At 31.8% G+C, this 22,237-nt stretch overlaps 2 protein-coding genes across 8 annotated transcripts in view; one reads left to right on the top strand and one right to left on the bottom strand.

Moving 5' to 3' along the window:
- The window catches only part of Rab14 (RAS oncogene family member Rab14), a 191,256-nt gene that overhangs the window by 104,265 nt on the left and 64,754 nt on the right, over nucleotides 1-22,237 (bottom strand). The window lies entirely within an intron of this gene.
- The window catches only part of Megf8 (multiple EGF like domains 8), a 106,104-nt gene that overhangs the window by 5,616 nt on the left and 78,251 nt on the right, over nucleotides 1-22,237 (top strand). For 2 of the 7 annotated variants that reach the window (XM_067277617.1, XM_067277616.1), the window contains 2 exons: nucleotides 2,273-2,374; nucleotides 17,244-17,595. In XM_067277617.1, the coding sequence (XP_067133718.1) occupies nucleotides 17,385-17,595 (211 nt within the window). In that variant the 5' untranslated portion in view covers nucleotides 2,273-2,374; nucleotides 17,244-17,384. Of the gene's footprint in view, nucleotides 1-2,272; nucleotides 2,379-17,243; nucleotides 17,596-22,237 lie in introns of all 7 variants that reach the window. The other 5 variants (XM_067277619.1, XM_067277615.1, XM_067277621.1 and 2 more) reach the window with 3 other exon arrangements.

Consider the following 22,237-nt stretch of genomic DNA (forward strand, 5'->3'; position numbering starts at 1 on the left):
GAAGATAGTAATTTTTCCATATTTGGTATAACTGAGAGTGGGTTAGGTGCCATAGGTTGAGGAATGAACATCAGTTTGAATAGGAATGTCTTTTGGAAACATTCTGGAGGAGAAATGTTGTTCCAGCAAACAATAATGTTGCTAATTTTTGGTTTGGGATGTTGTTTTTGCAATCTGAATATCCACTTGAGTTTTTCTCGTATCTACGTTGCAACCTACATCGGACAGATGCTTCCACATTGATGACCCTCGTGTTTACATACTTCAGGATGTTATTTTCCTGTTGATATAACTCTTAACTTCTCCTAGTGGCCAAAAACATTTGAATATTGAATTTTTGCTGAAAATTTTGCATTGAGGTGTAATTCTTATCTGCATGTACAATTCCAGTTTTCTGGTATAGTTGGAATTTATTGTTTTGATAGTTTTATACGTTCTCATTTAATTTGTCATAAATTTCAAGTCTTTCTTAGTGTATTCTCTTGTTTTAGAATAAATATTTTTGTTAAAAGATATTATTTTTCTATATAATAAATTAAACAAATATCTTTACTGACAAAAATTGAATGAAGTAGTTTTTGGCAAATAAACTAATTGAGTTAGCCAAAAATGGTAGTATTAAATATTAAATTACTATTTTTGGTTAAATAATTATTCTGCTAAATTTTTGCTTAAAATAATGTTTTAATATAATGTTAGAAAGTAACACAATTAAAATGTTGATAGGAAGGTAGGTAGGTAAAAAAGTTTATTGCTAAGGCTACCTGTTACAAGGGGGTTACAAGCAGTGGTGATATTCAGCGGGTTCGCACGGGTTTGCCCGAACCCATTGTTAAAATTTTCAGTTTCCCGAACCTTGTTAAACACACGGAACATTTCTCAGTGGGTTTGTTTTTTTTAAAAAAATATATTAAAATATATGTATTATACTCTGCAATACTACTAAACTAGAGCCTTATACCCCGTTTGCACCGAGCATTTCAATCTGGATTGTGAGCAAGGCCGGGTACTATGTCTTGGTGCGATCTCTCTCAACCGTTTCAATCTCGACCGAAACAAGGTTTAATCGTGATCGATTCACGAGAGTTCTTGGAACTAGATCCAGTCATAAGAGAGATCCCACAATCCCATGCACACGAGATAATACAAGATGGCTGTGGAAGACGTGTCGGGCTATGGACAGCGAAATAAAAAGGGTATTGTATTACGAGAGATGATGACATCTGTGTATTATCAGCAGTGCCATTCGGTGTAAAAAATTTCTCTGCCTAAAAAAAAAAAAGATCGACAACACTAATATACTATTGTTACCTGGTCTTCGCCCAGGGCTCGTTACGTTCCAAATACGCCACTGATTATTAGATATATCGCAAGAAAAGGTATTGTATTTATTTCTAGCCAAAACTTCCATTTCGTTTGTTGGTGATTGTCAGGGAAAAATTTTCTGCTAGCGAACCCTTTGTTAAATATTTCGAATATAAGCACTTGTTACAAGTAGTCATCAATTGCAAAGGATTTTGTCCTATTTTAATATATTATTTTTAATATAAATAATATCTAACAACACATTGACTTCAATATTGATGTCTTGTCAGTTTAGTTAACATTAACATGTCTTTGCAATATAATAAACTTAAACATCGACATTAATTTCAACACATTGATATCTTGTCAAATTTTGTTCAACATTGACATACATTTATAGCATTATAAACTTAATTTATTGCATTTACATATCATATTGTATAATTACAAAAAAGTTTTTACAAATTATGTAAATATAATTAGTTACAATTATTATCATATGAAAATGCAATTAAAATGTTAATTTTCTTAATAATGTTTTAGAAAAACATGATTAATACAGTTGTTTAAATATTGTTGTTTGTGTATAAATATATATCTTTGATGATATTCATTTACTTAATCTGTATATTTAATTTGTTAGCCTATATGTTATATTTATCAATATCTGAAAGATTGCTTCTTGCTTTTCCAAATACTCTATTTTCAATTGCAAATATAGATGAATACATTATATATACATTACATATAATGTACAGTACATATATACATTAAAGTTTTGGCTAAATTCCTAAATTTTAGGTTGCAATTAACTCAAAAGCAAATACATTATTTCAGTTAATTTTGATAGGTAATTTATTTATCTATGTACTGTATTTTGAAATTAAAAATCACGATGATAAACTTTTAAACAAATAAATTTTGTAAAATAAAATTATTATTTGTGCTAAATCAGTGTTTCTCAAAGTAGGTACTAAAGAACCTTGAGGTTCCTTCAAGAGGATGTAAGGGGCTCTGTACGATGCAAAGGCATGATGATGGAAAGAATTTATAGATGAGCCCTAAATTTGTAAGTAAGACATTTAACATTAATCATTTAGTCATTGATTCTGTGCAGGTAATCCAATGCAGCTTTACTTTAGCTTTAAAAGACAATAATTGCTGGCATTTTATTCCATTTTTGATTTACTTTATTTTATCTATTAATGAAATATGTATATTTTTGGTTAGAGTATCAGAAACTTGTAGTTGGTAGGGTAATATGTGAAGCGTGTAGTGAGTAGTTTGATAGGGACAAAATATGGACAGGTTCTTCAGTAGATTCTATAGTTTTATAGTGTTGTTTGCGTTAAAATAAGTTGAGAATCACTGCAGTAAATAAAAAACAAAAATATCTTAGAAGAAAAGACTCCACAATTATAGAATACTTAGTCTGTCTGATTTTATGAGTAAAAGACTTAAGTTTTTAACAGTATGTTAACTCTTACATAAACTGAAATGCCATACCATGCTCCATCAATCAATATTTAACTCATGCTGTGTAATATAAATAAAAGTTTAAAAATATTTTTAAAAAAATCCAGCAACAAGTTGCTTAACTTTTTCAGCAACATTTGATGGCATCACCTGTTGTTATGTTTTATTTAAAAACTTTTTATATTTTTAACTATTATAAAATGGCAAGAAACTTAATTTTTAGGGTAGGGATAGGTTTTATAAAAATTGTAAATGCTAATAACAAGTAAAATGGTCATTAAGTCTGACCCTATTTGAGATACACCCTTTATCACCTCTCCTCCTTGACCTTTTAAATTTAATAACATCAATCCATCTAATAAACAAACCTTCCTGCAAAATTTTAGAAATTTTTGACAAAAAGCACAGGAGTTATTAAGCTTCAAAGGGGATGAAAAAAATTGTGCCACACAAACACACGCATGCACTAACATTCGTACATATTGAAAAATCCCGAATTTTTTTGCATCTCGATGTTTCATGGTGTCTTGAGTCCAAAAATGTAAAATTCTTGAGTGGTCATTTTTTGATTGATTGCCATACTTTCCCTCTGTTATATATAACAACCAGAAAAATAAAAAATAATATGCCTAAAATTTGCTGCCCCAGGCAAATACCCAGTTTGCCCATAAGATAGTGCTGGCCCTGTGCAGAATGTAAATAACTTTTTTTACTGAATTATTAAATTTCTTTAAAGAAACTCTTAAGTGGTTTATTTATATCTAAAACTCAGTACATATATTCATATAAAAATAATAAAGAATCACCACACATCGGAGTATGATAAACAAAATTACTGCTCACAAATCTTTAACCGGTGCAAAGCACAAAGTATCTGTCGATGCAAATGTTTTTGGATCCCTCCTGGGTCCTTTTTTAAGCAAAGAATCGTTCATTACGATTATTTAAAACGAAAACCAGCCATTTGAAACGATTTTTCAAAAATATGAAAAATCCATATTTTTCGTATTTTTTGAAAAATTGTTCCAAATGGCTGGTTTTCGTTTTAAATAATCGTAATGAACGATTCTTTGCTTAAAAAAGGACCCAGGAGGGATCCAAAAACATTTGCATCGACAGATACTTTGTGCTTTGCACCGGTTAAAGGTTTGTGAGCAGTAATTTTGTTCATATAAAAATAGTTATCTACTAAATTATGTTATATCATTTAATATGTATTTCAAATAGAGTCATAACAAAACATTTCTAATACAAAATTTTTATTTGAATATTTACTTTAGATTTAATATGTTTTATGTGATCATTGAATTTTTTTTGTTTAATATTTGTTTTTATGCTTTGTTTTTGTTATTTTATGGTAATAATATGACAATAATTATTATTTGTCAGAAAATATAGAAATGTTTATACAACTATTGTGAATAAAACAACTTTTACTGCTTTTCAAATTGTTTAATATTTTATATATTAAAAATAAATTGTTACAGACATGAATCTGTATTTTGCATGACTAGAAAATTATTGTCATGTATTTCATATACATGCATGGGTATTAATATATAAAAAATTTCTAGAATATTATACTTCTAAAGAAAATCTAGTACTCATGGTTTCACAACAAATGAATATTATACTTTTTCAAATTTTTATTAAGTTTACTCTTATTTTAAAACTTCTGTTAATTATTTTAAATGGCTAAATGCCAATTTTTGTTAAAAGGTTTATTAATTGGATATTAAATTTAATAAACTCTTTTTACACTGCATCAGGTTGTGTGTAGATGATTAAGTGAATTGTAGTATCATAAATAATAATAATAATAATAATAATAACTCTCTCACCTGGTTATGGTGGGAGAGCCAGTAATTTTACTGATTCATAGAGCAATGCAGCCTGGAGCACATGCTCCTGGTAAGGACACCCATGCCAATAAGGTCTATGGGGAGAAATGAAGCTAAGTGTGACACACCCACATTCTGTGGAGATATTTACCATGGTAAGCCATGTCTTAGTGTGATACTGGCTTGGACATCACCTGGGTTAACAAGATCTGCATTCATGGGTTAGGCAGAGACTCACATTCGAAAAATAAGCCACAGTCTCCCTAGTCTCCTTTGATTACTGGTGATAAAAGCAGTGCCAGCTCAAGCATGGCTACTGCAATGCTCTCGACAGATGTGAGGAACGACAGATGTGAGGAACCAACCAAGCCCTGGTGTTTCTGTGGCAATGCATCTACAGACCACAAAGGCTGGAAAATCATGCCAACGGATGAAATGGACATTAGAAATGAACAAGTTTATCATCTGTACTTACTACACCATCACAAGACTTGAAACAAACATGACAGCATACAGACAATAACTACACCATAGATTCACACAACAATATCTATACCTCATCACCAAACAAAGGGTTGTTGATCAAAAAAGAACAATTATACACAACATTATCTCACAAACAACACTTGAACTTATCAAACAGCAGGTTGCTGATCAAATACATCAACATTTAACATTAATGAAGATCACATAACCTACCAGAATAATCTAGCAACAAGTGCTGATAATAGCACATGCATAACAACTGCTACTAATGATACTACAGACACATCCTCATCCATCACTGATAACATAGACATTGATTTAGTTAATATGCTCTCATTTTTATTTCAGGAAACACTCACTAAATATACAGGTACAGATCCCACACAAAGACCACAAATACCAAAAATTGACACATCTAATTTAGTAGGAAAACACTAAATTATGTAAACACTCACTTACAACCACACTACATTCATTTAATTTCTACACTCTCAGATATTCATACATTAGTTTATGCTGGGACAGTCAGAGTAGTGATACACCATGGACTGAAAATACAGTTGTAGACAGATACACATAAAACACAATTCTATCACGAGCCTCTCTGGCAAAGAAGAATAGAAACACAAATAAATGACATTATAAAGCAATTAGGCAGGCTGACACAATACACTAAAAACAACATAACACCCAAATTAAAGAAACAGCTCAAAAACATTTTCAAGAAAATAAAAACACAAACAAAACATGAACATCACAACACACACATTACAGAATACATTGATACACTAAAACAAAAACTCACAGCTGAAGCAGAAGACTCAAACAATAGAAAACATGTTCACTATGAAAACAACAAAATAAATTATTTACAAACAATGAAAAATTCTTTTACACATAACTTTGTACCAAAACAAACACTGATGCACAGCACAGTGGCACACCAACAGAAGAGAAACTCACAACTTATTGGCCTTCTGTTTGGTCCAGTGCTGTCACACACAATGCTGATGCAAGCTGGATCGAGGAGGAAAACAAAAACTTGCATAACATACTAACTATGCCCTGTGCTGAAATAAATGTACATGACATACACTACGTTGTTAACAGAACACATAACTGGAAGACACCTTGTGTTGACAACATTCACAATTTCTGGTACAAAAAGTTTACATCACTGCACCAATAACTAGCTAAACACCTAACACACATCATCAATCCACAAGACGTCAAAATTTCTTACTTGGGGCATCACCTACATGAAACCTAAAAACAACAGTACCATAGACTTCACATAATACAGACCAATTACATGTCTTCCAACACTACAAATTAATGACATCCTGTATCACAAACAAAATATACAAACATGTTGAAGAACACAACATTCTTACATAACAACAAAAAGGTTGCTCTAGAAATCACAGGGGATGCAAAGAACAGTTACTCATAGATTCAGTCATTTTACGGCAAGCACACAAACAACACAGAAACATACACATGGCATATATAGACTACAAAAAAGCATTCGACAGCATTCCACACAGTTGGCTGCTACATATTCTACACACATACAAAATACATCTATCATTCATTACATTCTTCCAAAACACTATGCAGCACTGGAGAACAACACTACATCTCAGGATTCATAATACTTCCATACATACAAACAAACAAATATTCATTAGGTGAGGAATTTTTTAAGGATATTCTCCAAATATTCTCTTGTTCTGCTTAACCCTAAACTCATTATTCAACATGTTAAACAACATCCAACATAGTTACAACATCAGACATGTAAAAGCAACACAGTTTACATTGTGACATCTCATGTACCAGTATATGGACAACATAAAACTTTATGCATTCACACAAAAACAATGTCATCAACTCTTACAAATCATGCATTCATACTCCAAGATTAAACAAATGGAGTTTAGCCTAGACATATGCAAAACACTTCACATAGAAAAAGGAGTCCTGAAGGAAGGCAATTTTGCACTTGGAAATGGAGATGTGATTCATGGAAGTTCTACAAGTATTTAGGATTCCAACAGACCAAACTAACAGAACATTCACAAATAAAGCAAAGATTAATTAAAGAATGCCAAAGTAGGTTAAATGCTATTCTCAGCAGAACACAGTTAAAGCAATAAACACATATGTCATTCCAGTACTCACATATTCTTTTGGTATTATACATTGAACTCTCACAGATCTTGAACAACTCCAAAGAAAAACAAGAACAACACTTACTAAGCATAAACAACATCATCCTAAATCAGCCATAGAAAGATTAACCCTTCCACGTAAAGATGGCAGACGTGGCCTAATTGACACAATAAACCTTCACTACAAACAAATACAGACACTGCAAGAGTTTTCTCCAAAAAACAAGAAACATTACAGTTACATAAAGCAGTAACTCTAGAAGACTCAAATAACCCACTGTTAAACTTACACTCACATCATATGGACACGACACAACATATAAAAAAGACACCATTAAGCAATAGTGGGTTTGAAAGGCACTCCATGACAGGCATTCCTACGACCTGGCCAAGGATTTTGTTGACAAAACTGCATCAAACAGCTAGTTAGCTCGGGGATGCCTCTTTGGGGAGATGGAAGGATTCATGATTGCCATACAGGATCAGGTCATAAATACTAAAAACTACAGAAAACACATACTCAAAGATACAACACACAAATGACACGGGCAGAAAATGTCACATCTTGCATGCCAGAAACTATACAACACATCGCTTCTGGTTGTAAGCTCTTGGCACAGACAGATTATTTACATAGACATAATCAAGTAGCAAATATTGCTACTTGATTATGTCTATGTAAATAAGAGCTTGCGAATGAACACAAATTATTAGATATCCACGAACTATACTACACATACATTCCACAGACAATATTGGAAAACAACATGCACAAAATGTACTATGACAGAGCCATATTCACAGATAAAACAATTTACCACAACAGACCAGACATCACACTAATTGACAAACACAATAAAATCACATACATTATACATATATCCATTCTGAACACCTTCAATGTACAAAACACATGCACTGAAAAAATTAGCAAGTACACAGAACTCGCCCAGGAAATAAGGCATCTGTGGAGGATGGATAGGGTGCTTATTGCATCTGTTGTTCTCTCTTCTACAGGTGTTATATCACACCCACACTACACAAAAGCCTGGGAACATTACAATTGAATAGAAACACATACATCACACTACAGAAGGCCACTATAATGAATACATGTCATATTTTTAGGAAATTCCTGAATACAGACACATACACTGACACACTTATTTAATTTTAGTTTTGTTGTGGTTGCCATGCCTTGACTCTGGTTAGACATAGTACACAGCAATGGATATCAACTGAGTATAACTCACTAAACCCACCATAATAATAATACTCCTTATACCTCAGCTCCTAAGTTATACAGTGTAATAATTCTTTATTGCATAAACCTTAGTTCATTATAAGGGGTTAATAATGCACACACAACCAATAACTGGTGTGAAGAAAATGAAAAAACTGTCTCAAGGCAAATGTTCTAACATCAAGTTTTGAGGTTCTTGAACGAAACTAGACATGGCATAAATAAAACATAAGGTTTATTTACCTGGAAATATACACTCAGATAACAGCACAGCACAAGTTTGTAGAGACCTTCTGCCATAAATCCCAGGAACATGGCTCAAAAAACACAGGCTCCTATCTTTTCCAACTAGGGATGCATCAACAAAAGTATGGGCTTCTGTCTTTCCTACTAGGAGTGCCCTAGCATCCTCCCACTCTTTGATCCACAAATCCTGAATGGATCAAAGTCATGGAGTATGGAATAAAACTAGATCTACATCAAAAAATGCATTGGCCACTTGACAACACATCCCTTACACATTCTGACCTGGTTCTGACCGTATTCTGGTAATTTATCTCTTGTCTCTTCTTTCAGAGACGAATGATGTCAAAACAAGAGAAGAAATTCGTCTCTCAGAGACAGCAGCAATTATGATCACTTTTAATGACCTCATATTCGTTGGTGACGTCACAATTCTACTACGTTGATTATATTATACATGTTTGGGTTATCTGCGTGTGCAATATGGTATAGAATTTTAACCAATGAAATTGTAAAATTTTTGAAAATGCAGAATACATAATTATAGACCATGTGGTAAGGAAAGCAATCAAAATTGTAACTTTTTGAAATTAAAACCGTTGAAAATTGAAAAGTATGCAAAAAACACGTAATTTTGTTTATTAATTATGAATTTTTTTCAATTTTTTTAAGGTACATAAATCAAACAAAAATATTGAAAGGCAAAGAAATATATTCTTTTATTAATTAAATACAAAGTACAAAGGAACAAAAAAATAAAATCTAAAAGATTCATAAAAAAAATTATTGCAAGGGTTGATGGCAATTATCATCATTCATCACTATCATTAATCACTGTCAATCTCTTCTTCGTGATTGGTTCGAAGTCACTTTCATCAGTCGAAATTATTGTCGATTCGATGTTTGAGTAGAAACATTTACATCTTGAGGAGATTTGGTAATGAAATCTGTTATTAACATTTGCTTCTGATTTCTTGTTAGATATTTATAGACCTCATCATATTGAGCCAAGCAGTGATTAATATGTTGGAATTGAAGAGCCCATTCAACATTTGAGTCATTTTGTACAAAATGATTACCCAATTTTCTTCCCAATTTGAGTCTTTTGCAGATGATTTTTGCTGTAAATGCAACTGATTCAAATTCTTCTTCATCAGGATCATTGTCACAATCACTAGTTTCATCAACATGTTAATTAAATCATCTTCACTTACTTCTTTATCAGCCATTAGTTCTGCAATATTTCCTTCAGTAAAATCATTGAAACCTTCTCCACCCAATGAATGCACCAATTGTAGATAACTCAGATAACAGCACAACCCGAAATTTAGCTCTCAACTCAACTCAAAAAATTTGTTGGATATCTGAGAATATTCATCCTTTAATGGTGAAATAGAAGCTTCACTTTACATTTGGCCACAATTTCTTCCAACAGCCATTGAGCGTTGATTGCTTAATCTCAATATACAATAAAGCAATATGCTTAATACATTCTAAGATTGTAAAATTTTTCCAAGCATTAATAACTGTTAAAGATTCGTTATTTTCCATTTTTTCTAAAATGTGTGTAAAGGCTCGTTTTATGTACAGAGCCTTAAAAGTCAAAATTATCCCCTGATCTAATGGCTATAATAATGAAGTTGTATTCTTTGGTAAAAATATAACTTGGACATTCTCATGCTGTACATCTTGTGGCTGACCCAGTGCATTGTCAATTAACAAAAGCACTTTAAAAGGCAGTAGTCCCTTTTAATTTAAATGTTTTTTGGTATCTGGGATAAAACATTCATTAAACCATTCATTAAACATTGTGGCAGTAACCTATGCTTTCTTATTGGCTCTCCAATAAACAGGAAGATGGTTGATATTTATTCCTTTAAATATGAATGGCATTTTTGATTTATTAATAACCAATGGTTTCATAATGTAATCTCCTGAAGCATTACTACAAAAAAGAATTGTTTAATTAATCTTTTGCTGCTTTATTACCGCTAGCTGATTTATGAATTTTAGACACGTAGGTCCTCTCTGGCATTTTTTTTACAAAATAACCTTTAATCATCAGCATTGAAAACCTGATCAGGAGTATATGACTTGTTGGCAACAATTTCAGCAAATTTTGTTGGATATTCTTGTGTTGTATCTACATCACCAGATGCCAGTTTACCTTTTAATTTTAAACTATGTAAAGAGTGTCTTGATTTGAATCTTTCGAACCAACCATGACTTGCTGTGAAAGTCTGCTTCTTTTCAGATAAAGAAGAGGATGGTAACTGCTCTTTAATTTTTTCCTAAATTCACAAAGCTTTATTTGTAATAGCGTTGGCATCAATTGACATCCGTTTTTGAGTTTGGTTCTCACTTAGTTTTAAAATTAAAAAATATTTCAATAACTGGGTTAGCCAACAACATTTTGCAATAAGGAAACAGTTTCTTATTACTCATTTCTTTTAAAAAAGTAAAAATATTTGAATTTAACTGTTTGAATCTGCTGGAAATAATAAGAAAAAGTTTACTTAGTTTCATATGAACTATCTATTGAACAATATACAGTGGTACAGTACTTTGAACATATGAATTTAATTCCTTCCATGATGAAACTTGTAACTCAAATTACTTGTATGTCAAATCACTTTTTCCCATTGAAATGAAGTGAAATGCCATTAGTCTATTCTGGACTCCCAAAATAACACAATGTTTTTGTTACATGTTTTTAAATAAGAAAAATGGGCTTATAAATAACAAATATTGTATAAAAACACAATAGAATCTACTGCAATAAACTGGTTTTGCAGATGTTGCAGTGTTCACTGTATAGATAAAGAAAGAAAAGATGGAAAATTCCAGAAATGAGAGGCAGTGGCACTCCACACAACTTGGAAGTGAACTAATACCTACGTCACTTGATCACATGTTTTTCCATAAGCTAGCCTGTCAGACATTGGAAGAGTAATGAAAATGATGAAATTATGGCAGTTTTTCAACTTATTTTTCTTAATCTGTGGTTTGCTGTTGCATTTGCTGTGCCAACTAGTGATTGCTCATAACCCGAATTTTAGCTCTCAACTCAAAGCAAAAAATCGGCGGAGAGACTGCTTGTATCTCAAAAAACTCATAAGTTGGGGCACTTGTAAGTCAAGGTACTACTGTTCCGCTACATTAATACAACAAAGAATATACAGTAGAGCAGGGGTGGCCAACAAGTCGATCGCGATCGACCGGTCGATCGCGATGCCAATTTTGGTCGATCGTTCGCGATGTCTTTGACTTAATGTGTTACACTTGTAACTGAACGCAACTTGTAAACGTAACGCGCAAAAGCAACAATATGCATGCAGTTATGACTGGACTCGTAGAAAACACAGCCATTTAGCTTGAATATTTGATACTGTCATGCGGTAGCTTCTTTTCTTTAGTATTAACAATATTATTATTATTAATCAATATTATTTATCCACGGTGACAACGTTGAGTTTCAATTTTTTATTTGTTTAAAATGTAAGTTCTTTATGTTTTAAATTAAATTATGGCTTTTTTTACCTATCTATTTACTCGATAAGTGAGCGTTTTCGGCAACAGACCTCTATATTTTTGGATTTTTGGAAATACGTCAATTGAAAAAAATATCCCAGTATCACCAAATGTAGCAAATACATTTATTCCTGTTTCGGAACTACATACCTGTGTGAATTGGCATTTTCATACTTAAAGTTAACGAAGACTAAACATTCTGTCCTGACTAAGTCCCATACTGAAGAATTATTATTATCTTTGTCAGGATATACACCTAATTATGTTTTCTTGGTAAGAGACGTGCAAACTCAGTCTTCCCATTAATGTAACGGAATAAAATAAATTCTAAATCTGTCTTCATCAGTAGCTAATTTGAATTAATAAATATTGTTAATAATTACTCATGTTGTTTTAATTCCCCTGGACGTGAGTTTTTTGGCCCGTTAAATAATTACGTTGTTTTTTACGTAGGTAGATATACAGGGTGTTCTAGTACAAAAAGCACTCCCGCGAGCTTTTGATAGATTAGCAAAAAAGAAGTCTAAAAATCTTATATCATTCTTCCATGATAAATTTTCCTCGCCCAAAAAAAAATCGCGAAAGTAAAATTTTATAATCAAATTATCAGCCGTACTGTGCAGTTTTATAACAAGTTTTTCAAGTTTACGAATTAATAGTACTACAATTTATACATTGTAATTGATAAAAAAAATTAAATTATATTTTAAGTTAATAAAAATCTATCTTGAAAGTGTCAAAAAATCAATTTTTTTAGGTGACGCCTGTATGGAATGAACTCGTAACTGCAAATATCAAAAGTTGGGTCTGGAAATTTATTTTCTTTATGGAGTGTTCGCGGGAGTGCACCTCGTACTGAAGCACAGTGTATAAACATAGTATGTATTTCACACCCCCCTCGCCACTTACTCTATGCCTACCACAAGTCGATCGCGACACATTTTTAAGATAAAAAGTAGATCTTATGTACACAAAAGTTGGCCACCCCTGCAGTAGAGCATTGATTATCCGACTTAATTGGGGACTGGGGTTGGTTGGATAACTGAAAAGTTGGATAACCAAAAAGTATGAAAAAATACATTATTAGTATAGTGTATTAGGTCTGGTTTAAATACTAGCCTTGCTTTCATGGTTGAGTCAGTGCTGCCAGCTAAAACATGCAAAAATTTAACAAAAATAATATTAAAGTAGCCAAGACATAACCAAATATTGTAGCGCCACATCACTAGCAGACATTTGAATTTGTCGACTAGAACGCGGTCGGTTAACCGATAAGTCGGTTGATCGGGGGTCGGATAATCGATGCTCTACTGTATAACAATACAGTAGAGCATCGATTATCTGACCCCTTATCAACCGACCGCGTTCTAGTCGACAAATTCAAATGTCCGCTAGTGATGTGGCGCTACAATATTTGGTTATGTCTTGGCTACTTTAATATTATTTTTGTTAAATTTTTGCATGTTTTAGCTGGCAACACTGGCTTGACCATGAAAGGGAGGCCAGTATTTAAACCAGGCTTAATTTTCTATTTTTCTTTTTGTATTTATTTTTGCAAAACAAATAATTTTTAAGGATACAATAGCGACGATTATTATTTAAAACAAAATTTTGTTAGGCTTAAGATTGATGAAACTTCAACGTGAAGTAGGTTAATAGCGATATACTATCAATAATATACTAATTACATGGGATATACTAATATACTATACTAATAATGTATTTTTTCATACTTTTTGGTTATCTGTTTTTTCAGTTATCCGACCAACCCCAGTCCCCAATTGAGTCAGATAATCGATGCTCTACTGTATATAAAATAAAAAGTTTAAATTACATATAGTTGTCTTAGATTTTTGTCATAAATAATTTTAAAAATCAAAAGTTTGTTTCCTTTAGGTCATCAGGTTGTTTCTGAAATTTATCTCATTAACTTGGAATATCATTTATTACATTAGATCGTTATGATTTATCATGTTAAGTGCTATGTGCTAAGCTTAATAGTAAATTGTTAGTATCCAGTTCAATGAAATAAATGAATGTATTTTATTGCATTCGTTGCAGTTGCAGTTGTATCCATTTATTGCAATTGTTGTTGCATACAGATGGTCTAATTTTGATGAATTAAATTATAATAAATATTTATGCAAATAAAGACCAACACCCAAAACCAGCACAAATTAACTCAAAATAGTAATTTTACTAACGTTTTCAACTGAAACAGACATCTTCAAGTAAAATACACACTTATTGTAAGGAAAACATGTTTCCATACAATTATTTTTTACATTAAATATTTATTTTTGATGTAATTTATATAATATATATATATATATATATATATATATAACTGAAAAACCAAATTTATAGTTAATGTTAAATGAACTGCTAAATTATCAGGCTGTAATATGACTATGTCAGCGGTTTCCAAAGTGTGCACTTTGGCATCCTAGGGAGCTGCGGCTTCCTTACCAGGAGCACCACAAAATGTAAAATTTTCATAATTTTACTTCCATTTTCAATTCAATGTGATATGATGCAACATCTAGCAGACCTGATGAAAATCATTAACTCAGTAATAAAGGTGGCATATAGAATCACAAAATGTAAAAACCCTCATATGGTGAACATTATGATCAGTGGGTCTGCTGGGTAGCAGCTTTCAAAAGTGCCTTTGTCCAATAACACTATCAGTTGCAGAATACAGCACATAGTGAAGGACCTCCAATGTTCAGTTATTAAAAAATAGAAGGGAAGAAATTTGGGTTACAGCTAGATGAGGACACAGATAATAATAATGATGTTCATGTTCACTTGATTTGCTGTGTACAGTTTATAGATAATAACAACATTGTAGAAGACTTTCTCTTTCATAAAAGTATCACTGCTGGTGCTAAGGCCCACGACTTGTTCGAGATCCTCGATATTTTTATTTCTGAAAATAATTTGGAGTGGACCAAATGCATTGGTATCTTTACTGATGGTGTTCATTCTATGTCCAGATGTTATGGAGGATTGCAAGCACTTTTTCTAAGCAAAGACCCTGATGTACTGTGGACCCATTGCATTATTCACAGGGAAGCACTCGCATCGAAATATCTGAGTCCTGCATTAAACCAGAATATGTAGTACATGTAGTAAACTTTATAAAAACGGCTGTTGAAGGCAAGATTTTTCAAAAAACTATGTGAGGATGTGGGATCCAGCATACATCTTTGTTGTACTACAGCACTTTGAGAAAGTACAAAACACTACCACAACACCACGAGACAATGTTTTGTCTTGTATGTTTGAACTGCGATAGGAAATTTATATTTTTATTAAAGAGGAAGACCACAAGTATGCCGAAAATTTTGTGATTGAAAATAGCATACTTATGTGATATTTTTGAAAAGCTGAATGCTCTGAATCTCTCCCTGCAGGGAAGCAACATGCACCCTTTAAAGTTGATTGAGAAAATTTCAGCTTATATAAAAAAAATTAAAACTATGGAAAATAAAAATAAATGAAGACGGAGGAAAGGATGTTTCCCCTTGTTGCAACAGTGTTTGTCTTCCAATGGAGTTGATTTCTCTCAAGGTAGGAACTCTATTTTTGAAGAACATTTATTACAGCTTATCACTTGGTTTGAGAAATATTTTCAAAATGATCATATTGATAAATTTGCATGGATTCAAGATTCATTTAATGCCAGTGCTCCATCTGAAGTTTTTGCTGCAGAAGAAGAGAATCTTATTGAGTTGTCTTGCGACAATACAATGAAAACAAAATCTAGCAGCATGGAATTAACTAGTATATTCCCTCAGCACACCGGGTTGTTTAAAAAACAGTACTCGCATCAAAAACCAATAACTGGTGCGAAAACTTCCAAAAATCAAACGTTTTTGACTCCCCTTCTGGGATCTTCGTCAGGCTTATTTGTTTTCTGTTGAAACCGGATACGAAGGTTTTTTAAAACTATAGCGTGCTTTCCTTCCAAATAATTTCTAAAAAGCTTTTTAGAAACCGTTTTAGTTTTCGCACCGGTTATTGGTTTTTGATGTGAGTACTGTTTTTTATGGAATTAACAATTTTGGATATCAGTAAAAGATAAATATCCCTTCTGAGTGGTCAGAGAATCTTAATTCCATTTGCAATTTCTTAATGTGCAAAGCTGAGTTTGTCGCTGTGATAAAAACTAAGCATTGCATGAAAATCAATGTGTAGAAGGAAATGAGGGTGGCTATATCCAGTTTGATTCCAAGGTTTGAGAAAATTTGCAGTAATCAACAGGCTCATCCATCCCACTAATTCTAGTTAATTGAATTTTTTCAATTACATTTTTTGTTACCTTAAATACGTGTTTTATTTATTTTTTATTTAACGTGTTAACTCTTTAATTAAAAAGATATTGGCTATTTTGCTACTTTGCAAATTGTACTTGTTAGAATTTAACATTTGGGCGCCTTGGGAAAATTGAATCATTGAAAATTGAAAATTGATTCTTGGCAAGGGTCAGAGAATCCCTTGCCAAGAATCAAAAAAGTTTGGGAACCACTGTACTATGTAATTAATTAAATACCAATATGACTCTAAAATTAATCAGAAAGCCTTATTATAGCCTGATAATTCAGCAGTTCATTTGGGATTGTTTATTTCTATTATAAATCAATTAATGTTGACAGATAGAGTGAGGAATGGAGGTATCATTTTTCAAATAGTAATTTAGTTTTGGTAAAATAATGAATCTTTGATTATTTTTGTAATTAATAAAACAAGAATAATTGTCCTGCATTTTCTTTTCTTAATTTAAAATCAGTTTAATATCACAGTTTTAATTTTTTGTTTTTGATCTTCTGTTGATTTGTTACATAAAGTGTTATAGGTTAGTTAATATATTTGATATAACAATAAAATATTTTAGAAAAAAAATAAAATTAATCAATATTTAAACTTTTATCATTTCAGGTTGATTATATTTATTTAAAATATGGCCAAACAGAAAAAATCTTCAGTTAACATTATTCATCAGAGAAATTTCTTACTAGTAAATCATGATTTTATTGTACCTGATAATGAGAAATTGTATACAACTTTTTTGGCAAAATCATGATGACCCATTTAAGATTAATATGGAATCTTACTCTGGTTGTAGTATTTTTATTGCATACAACAATATGTGGCCAGGCTAAAATAGCCAAATCTTTGTCTAAAGATACATGTGATAAACAGAGAAAGATTCTATCTGGCGCTTCTGGTGTATTTTCTGATGGGAGTGGAAATTACCCTGAAGATTCACATTGTGAATGGCTGATCAAAGGTATTTAATACTCTTAGATATTTTTTATTAACTTAAGAATTTCAATATAGATATTTAATTTGTATGGATGTGTACTTTAAAATATTTCAAATATTTTTATTTAATATGTACTATTTATGATTTAAATGAAGTTTTGGAAACTATATAACACAATACAGGAATTCCCTGTTAATGTGAATTGGAAGGGAGACAAGAAAAGCTGAATTTACATTTTATAACAAGATTCTCAGTAAAGGGATATCACACTTTAAAAGTTCCTTCCAATTCTGCTGTGGATCTGAAATATGAAATTGAAATAAACTCATATTACAGTATTCAAATTAATAAAAATAAAATAGCATTTTTGTTGATTGGTTTTTTGTTTAACATCTGAAAATAAATTAATCTTGTTGTGCAGAGGTTGCCACAGTGTAATCTCTGACCTATATATTTTTGGACAGAGATGAGGAGAGCCACTTTTGTGAGCTGATCGTCTCTGTTAGCATCTCACCACTTCCTCTGTAGATATCACTTGATCACTTAAAAATAAAAGTTAAATTATTGTCTGGACTGATGTCTTACTCCAACCTTCCTGTTGGGACAAAACAGCATAGACATGTGATCAGGGTTGATGCCAAGTAGCTTAACAAGGTAGGAGGAGTTTACATTTGTTCATTTCACATCAACACATACAATGTTATAAGCATCTTGATGCCACAATCTGATTACATTTCAAGTCAACAATCAAAGCTGCATTACAGTATTCTGATTCTGTTAGTTAGGTGTATAGTTTTATAAAGAAATTAACAACGGTAGTCTGTTTCTTCACACATTTATAAGTATCCCTTACATAATTACAAAAGGAATCAAACAACTTAGCAAGATTAAAATCCATATTCTCATCAGGAAAATTGGCATTGAGCATTGAGTTACTTTTTTTTTTTCGTTGTTTTTCTAGTTGCAGTAAAGATTTCAATAAAAACTGAAAATTTAGACACTTAAGATCTAAGTTCTTATTCCTGATTGTAGTATGTTTAAGAAGCATTGGCAACTTAGATTTAAACATTTAAAATCATTTTTATTTATACTACATATTGAATTTATCATGTGTGTGAATAAAATCATATAAAAATCTAAAAATGCATTCATCCAAAATAAAAAACTATATAGTTTTGGCATCCCAAGATACAGTACTATCAGATGAAAAAAGAAAAATTTGGATTAATATAACAATATTTGAGAAAAAGAAAAAGAAAACTTAAGAAGTAATGATTTTGCTGACAAAAATGTCACATTGCAAACAGTGTGACTCTCAGTTGCCACGTCAAGGTATGCTATCTGGTCAACCTTGAACATTAACAGACACATCTGCCTGCAGTAAAATGATACAATGTCTAGGAGAGAATACAGTATAAACATTGGAGAGTATTTATGTTTTCATTGCAAAGTTTAGATAAAAATGGATATTGTTAATTTGATAAATGTTGTAAATGGGATGAATCAACATAATCATTCATCTCAACAAAAACGAAGGGAGAGAGTAGTCTGTTACAAATCTAATCCGAATTCAGTATAGATTTTCTAAATCTGGATTTGTTCATATTGGTGACAAAATTAAACACCTAACTGGAAAGGGATTGTGATTAACTGACAAACGATAGTTGTTGAAGGCCTTATGATTATAGAAAAATAGAAAGGCTAGAACAGTTTTATATTTTCTTGCCTTTCAATTGTTCTATGGTACATGCTGACCAACAAAGAAATGACAAAGAGAATTCATTTTGAATCCTCTCCCATGCTGTTTTTTTCATTACCACAGTATGGTTATCATAAACCTTCTCCTCAACTGCAGAATAATTTTTTTATAATTTCCATAAGAATACTTTTTCTCCACATATTATTTTCTAAATTAATTAATTATAATATTAATTTAATTATAATTATTAAATTTAACAAGAGATAGCATCTAATGTCTGCCTGTAGTGCCAAATTTCTTAGCATTTAATAAATAATATGGGAGCAACTATTGAGTAAATTGGGTGAGTAGTAATATGATACATTTTCTTCTTCAGAGAAATTCCAACACATTTTTGACATGTTGCTGGTTACTGTTTTTCTGATGTCACAAATAAATAACTGATTGATTGAACAACTCTTAAAAGAAGTGCATAACAGCAAAGAAAATAATAGCCAACATTTTGTCAAGGTTTATTTAGACAGCATTCAGAAATAGACAATTGTCTTTGAAATGCATTTTAAACCATGATGCAACAGTTCAGGGTCTAAATTGGGTGGTCAACGTGCGGCCCATGTAATGGGTTTATCCAATCCGTGATTAATTTTTCAAAATTAGCTACTTAACTTCCAATAATTGGTCAAATGGATTCGCGATACTTCTTCATGTTTAAAAAAAATTCCATTGTAGAAATTTACAACTTTTGCATTTGTCTGTTATAAATTTACACTATTTGAAGAACAAAAGATCCCACATTCACTGAAACTTGTCTGCTATTTTGCCATGTCACCCTGTTTATGCTGACATGTGATGCACAGCACTGCCTGCCTGTCGACATTTTTTTTTTTTTGCTCATACGTTTCTTCACATTGTAAAATGATGTTGCACATGCATCAGGAACTTCTGTTACTTAACATGATTTAATTTTAATATTTCATCCAGCCCGTGAAAGAATTTTTCTTTCCAGTCCGGTCTGGGGCAAAAACTGTTGGCCACCCCTGGTCTAGATGCTGTTTGGCTGTTAATCCTTGTGTAATTTAAACTTTGTCTCTCAATTGGTCAAATGTATTGTTTAAAACACTAAACAAATTGAGGTTTGTTATAGTTATGGAACAGTTTGTTGACAGATTTTATTTCAAATGAAATAAATCTTCACTTACATCTGGCCCATTACATTTGTCCTCAGAATGTAGTAAGAAGAAAGATGATAATATATTTGTTCAATATTTTTACACAAAATCTGATTGTATTTTGTAAAACTATAACTACATAAATCATTGATGATTGGTCTACATTACTAACTTGTCATTTGCAACACTCAACAAATTGAGTATTACAAATGACTGTGAATGATTGAGAAATATTGATGAATCTGAGGCAAAAGCCAATTTAATTATTAACACTTTTTTCTACCACTTGGACATTTCTGCATATTTAGTGACTTCAGTTTCATAATTTTTTTATGAATTTTCTTGTTAAAGTACAATATACGAGGGCTATTTTTTAAATAAGGTCCATTTGTGAATGAAAGTGAGAATAATGCGCAATCACGGCAGTATGCATACGCTTCTGCTCCAAGCAAGCTTGGCACGCGTTTTGACGCCATTTGCAGCCATATTGTCTGTCTGTATGCTGAGCTGTAGAAGTTTAAAATGTTTAAGAAAATTGAGTCTCTCGCTGACTGTGAGATACGATCTGTTATTTGATTCTTAAATGCAAGAAACTTGGCAGCAGTGGAAATTCACCGTCAGATTTGTGAAGTTTATGGTGATAATGCTATGAGTGACAGTAAAGTTCGAAAATGGGTAAGAATGTTCAAGGATGGGCGAGTTAATGTGCATGATGAGCCACGCCCTGGCCGACCTTCTCTGATTTCTGAAGATTTGATTCGTGATGTGGATAACAAAATTTGAGAGGACCAATGATTCACGATTTCAACGTTATCAATTGAATTTCCACAGATTTCAAGATCAGTTTTGTATACCATTGTTTCGGAGAAACTGAATTATCGAAAATTGTTTTCTCGGTGCGTTCCAAGACTGCTTTCTGACGATCACAAAACAAAAAGATTAAACAGTGCTTTATCGTTTTGACTCGATACGATCATCCACACAGTCCAGACCTTTCACCCAGTGATTTTCACTTGTTTCGATACTTAAAGGAGTTCCTTGGTGGTCAACATTTCAACGGCGAAGAAGAAGTGAAAACTGCAGTCGTGGATTGGGCTTCTTGACAGGTGGCAGATTTCTTTGAAGTCGGAATTCAAAAAATTGTTGAGTGGTATGACAAATGTTTAAACAAAATGGAAATTATGTAGAAAAGTAGATAAAAGTATGTAGAATATGGAAAAACATATATTTTAATAATATTTACAGTATTTTTCTTTTTATTAAAAAACGGACCTTATTTAAAAAAAAGCCTTCGTATAAGTAAATAAAATCTTTATTACTATTTCATAAACATGTTGATTTTGTTTATGTAGTGATTCCTTCTATGGGTATTCAACAATTCCATTTAATATTGTACTGCGCAGTACTTGACTGAATCCTACAGCAAACATTTTTCATTCACTATACATATACTCTGTATTTCAAAACTATATTTTTTAGTGTTAACTTGTATGAAAGTTTCAATTACTGTATATTGAAAAGTATGTATAGTATTATGTGAATTATTTGTTTATTTATTTAATTTTGTTTACTTTTATAATTTGTATTAAACTTTCAGCAGGATTCATTATAATACTCTAATTATAGTTCTGTATGTGAATTTTTTTATAATCCCACTTAGGATGGCCACCATATTTGCATATCCTGAAGGTGTCACACAAGGGATTTTACTGTATGTAAATATATAATACAATGCAACCTGTAGAAAATAATAAAAGTTAACTCACGCCAAAGTTGCATATATTTCTGATAATTAGCA

The sequence above is a fragment of the Centruroides vittatus genome, unplaced genomic scaffold, assembly GCF_030686945.1.
Source record: "Centruroides vittatus isolate TY-2023 unplaced genomic scaffold, ASM3068694v2 contig_751, whole genome shotgun sequence".
Lineage (NCBI taxonomy): Eukaryota > Metazoa > Arthropoda > Arachnida > Scorpiones > Buthidae > Centruroides > Centruroides vittatus.